At 21.8% G+C, this 1,411-nt stretch overlaps 1 pseudogene across 1 annotated transcript; it reads right to left on the reverse strand.

Annotated features, from left to right (window-relative positions):
- PRSY57_0010200B (hypothetical protein) lies at nt 1-1,411 on the reverse strand (annotated as a pseudogene; the record flags this gene model as incomplete). The annotated part of the gene is given in 3 exon segments: nt 1-136; nt 139-860; nt 1,007-1,411. Coding segments are annotated over 3 exon segments (1,263 nt in total), but the record flags the coding sequence as incomplete, so codon positions are not given.

Consider the following 1,411-nt stretch of genomic DNA (forward strand, 5'->3'; position numbering starts at 1 on the left):
ATGTATTATTCATATTATTATGATTATTTACATTTTTGGCTAGTTCATTATTATATGTATTATTACTATTATTATTATTATTATTTTTTTTTTTATTTTTTTGTTTATTTATCTTTGTCTTTCTTTGTTCACAATTTTTGAAATTTCCATTTGTTTTTCTCTATCCCTTTCCATTTGTTTTTCTCTATCCCTTTCCATTTGTTTTTCTCTATCCCTTTCCATTTGTTTTTCTTTATCTCTTTCTAATTGTTTTTCTTTATCTCTTTCTATTTGTTTTTCTCTTTCTTTATTTTTATTTCTTTCTCTCTCTTTTTCTTTTTCTCTTTCTTTTTCTTTTTCTCTTTCCATTTCTGCTTGTTTATCTTTTCGTTCATATTTTTCAGGTTCCTTTTCTCTTTCTCTGTTTTTATCTCTCTCTACATGATGATTACTATCATTATTATGTGTATGTTTTTTAAATACACCATGTACATTATTATAATGGGAATAATTATTATTGTTGTTATTTTTTTTCTTGTCTTCAAATTTGATCGATTCTCTTAATCTATTGCTATGACTTAGAGAACTTTCTATATTATTATGTTCATTAATATCATTAGAATATTTTTTTTCTTTACCTTCTTTCATTATATCTTCTTTACTATAACTATTTAAATATTCTTTTCCATAATACGACTCGCTTTTTAAGTTCTTTTTCTCATAATCGACTGTACTTCTTTTTATGCTACTTCTTCTTAAAGCTTCGGTATCATTAGAATGAAATTTTTTCTCCTTGTTATTTTGGTTATGCGAACTATGAGCATTTTTTTCTTCGTCCCCGTTATTTATATGTTTGTCGTGTTTATTGTTACTTTCAAAGTCTAAATGAAAAAAAAAAAAAAAAAATATATATATATATATATATATATAAATAAGAAGATGAAATATATTAATATAAAATAAAAATGAATAAATAAATATGTGAAAAAATAAATATACATATATATATATATATATATAATTTTACCTTTAGGATAATCCAATTTGATATTTTTTTTTTCCGTTTCATTTAAATCTCGATGATCGCTTTTTTTTCTTTTTTCATCTTCTTTTTCATGTGAAATATTATTTGATACAACGATGGTGTTACTATTATTACTTTTTTCCTTTTTTTGTGTAGGATTAACATAAGAATTACTTTTACTCGTCTTTTTGTTATCAGGAAAGTTCGAATTATAATTTTTCGTTTTATTAGGACTATATTTATCACGTATATCATTATCTTTTATGATTTTATTATTTATAATATTCTCATCTTCTATTTTATCTTCACAGGCTTCTTTTTCGTTATGAATATTTTCATAATTATGATTATCACTAATTGAATTATTATTATTATTATCATCATTTTTATCATCATTTTTATCATCCT

Source organism: Plasmodium reichenowi (genome assembly GCF_001601855.1).
Source record: "Plasmodium reichenowi strain SY57 chromosome Unknown, whole genome shotgun sequence".
Classification (NCBI taxonomy): domain Eukaryota; phylum Apicomplexa; class Aconoidasida; order Haemosporida; family Plasmodiidae; genus Plasmodium; species Plasmodium reichenowi.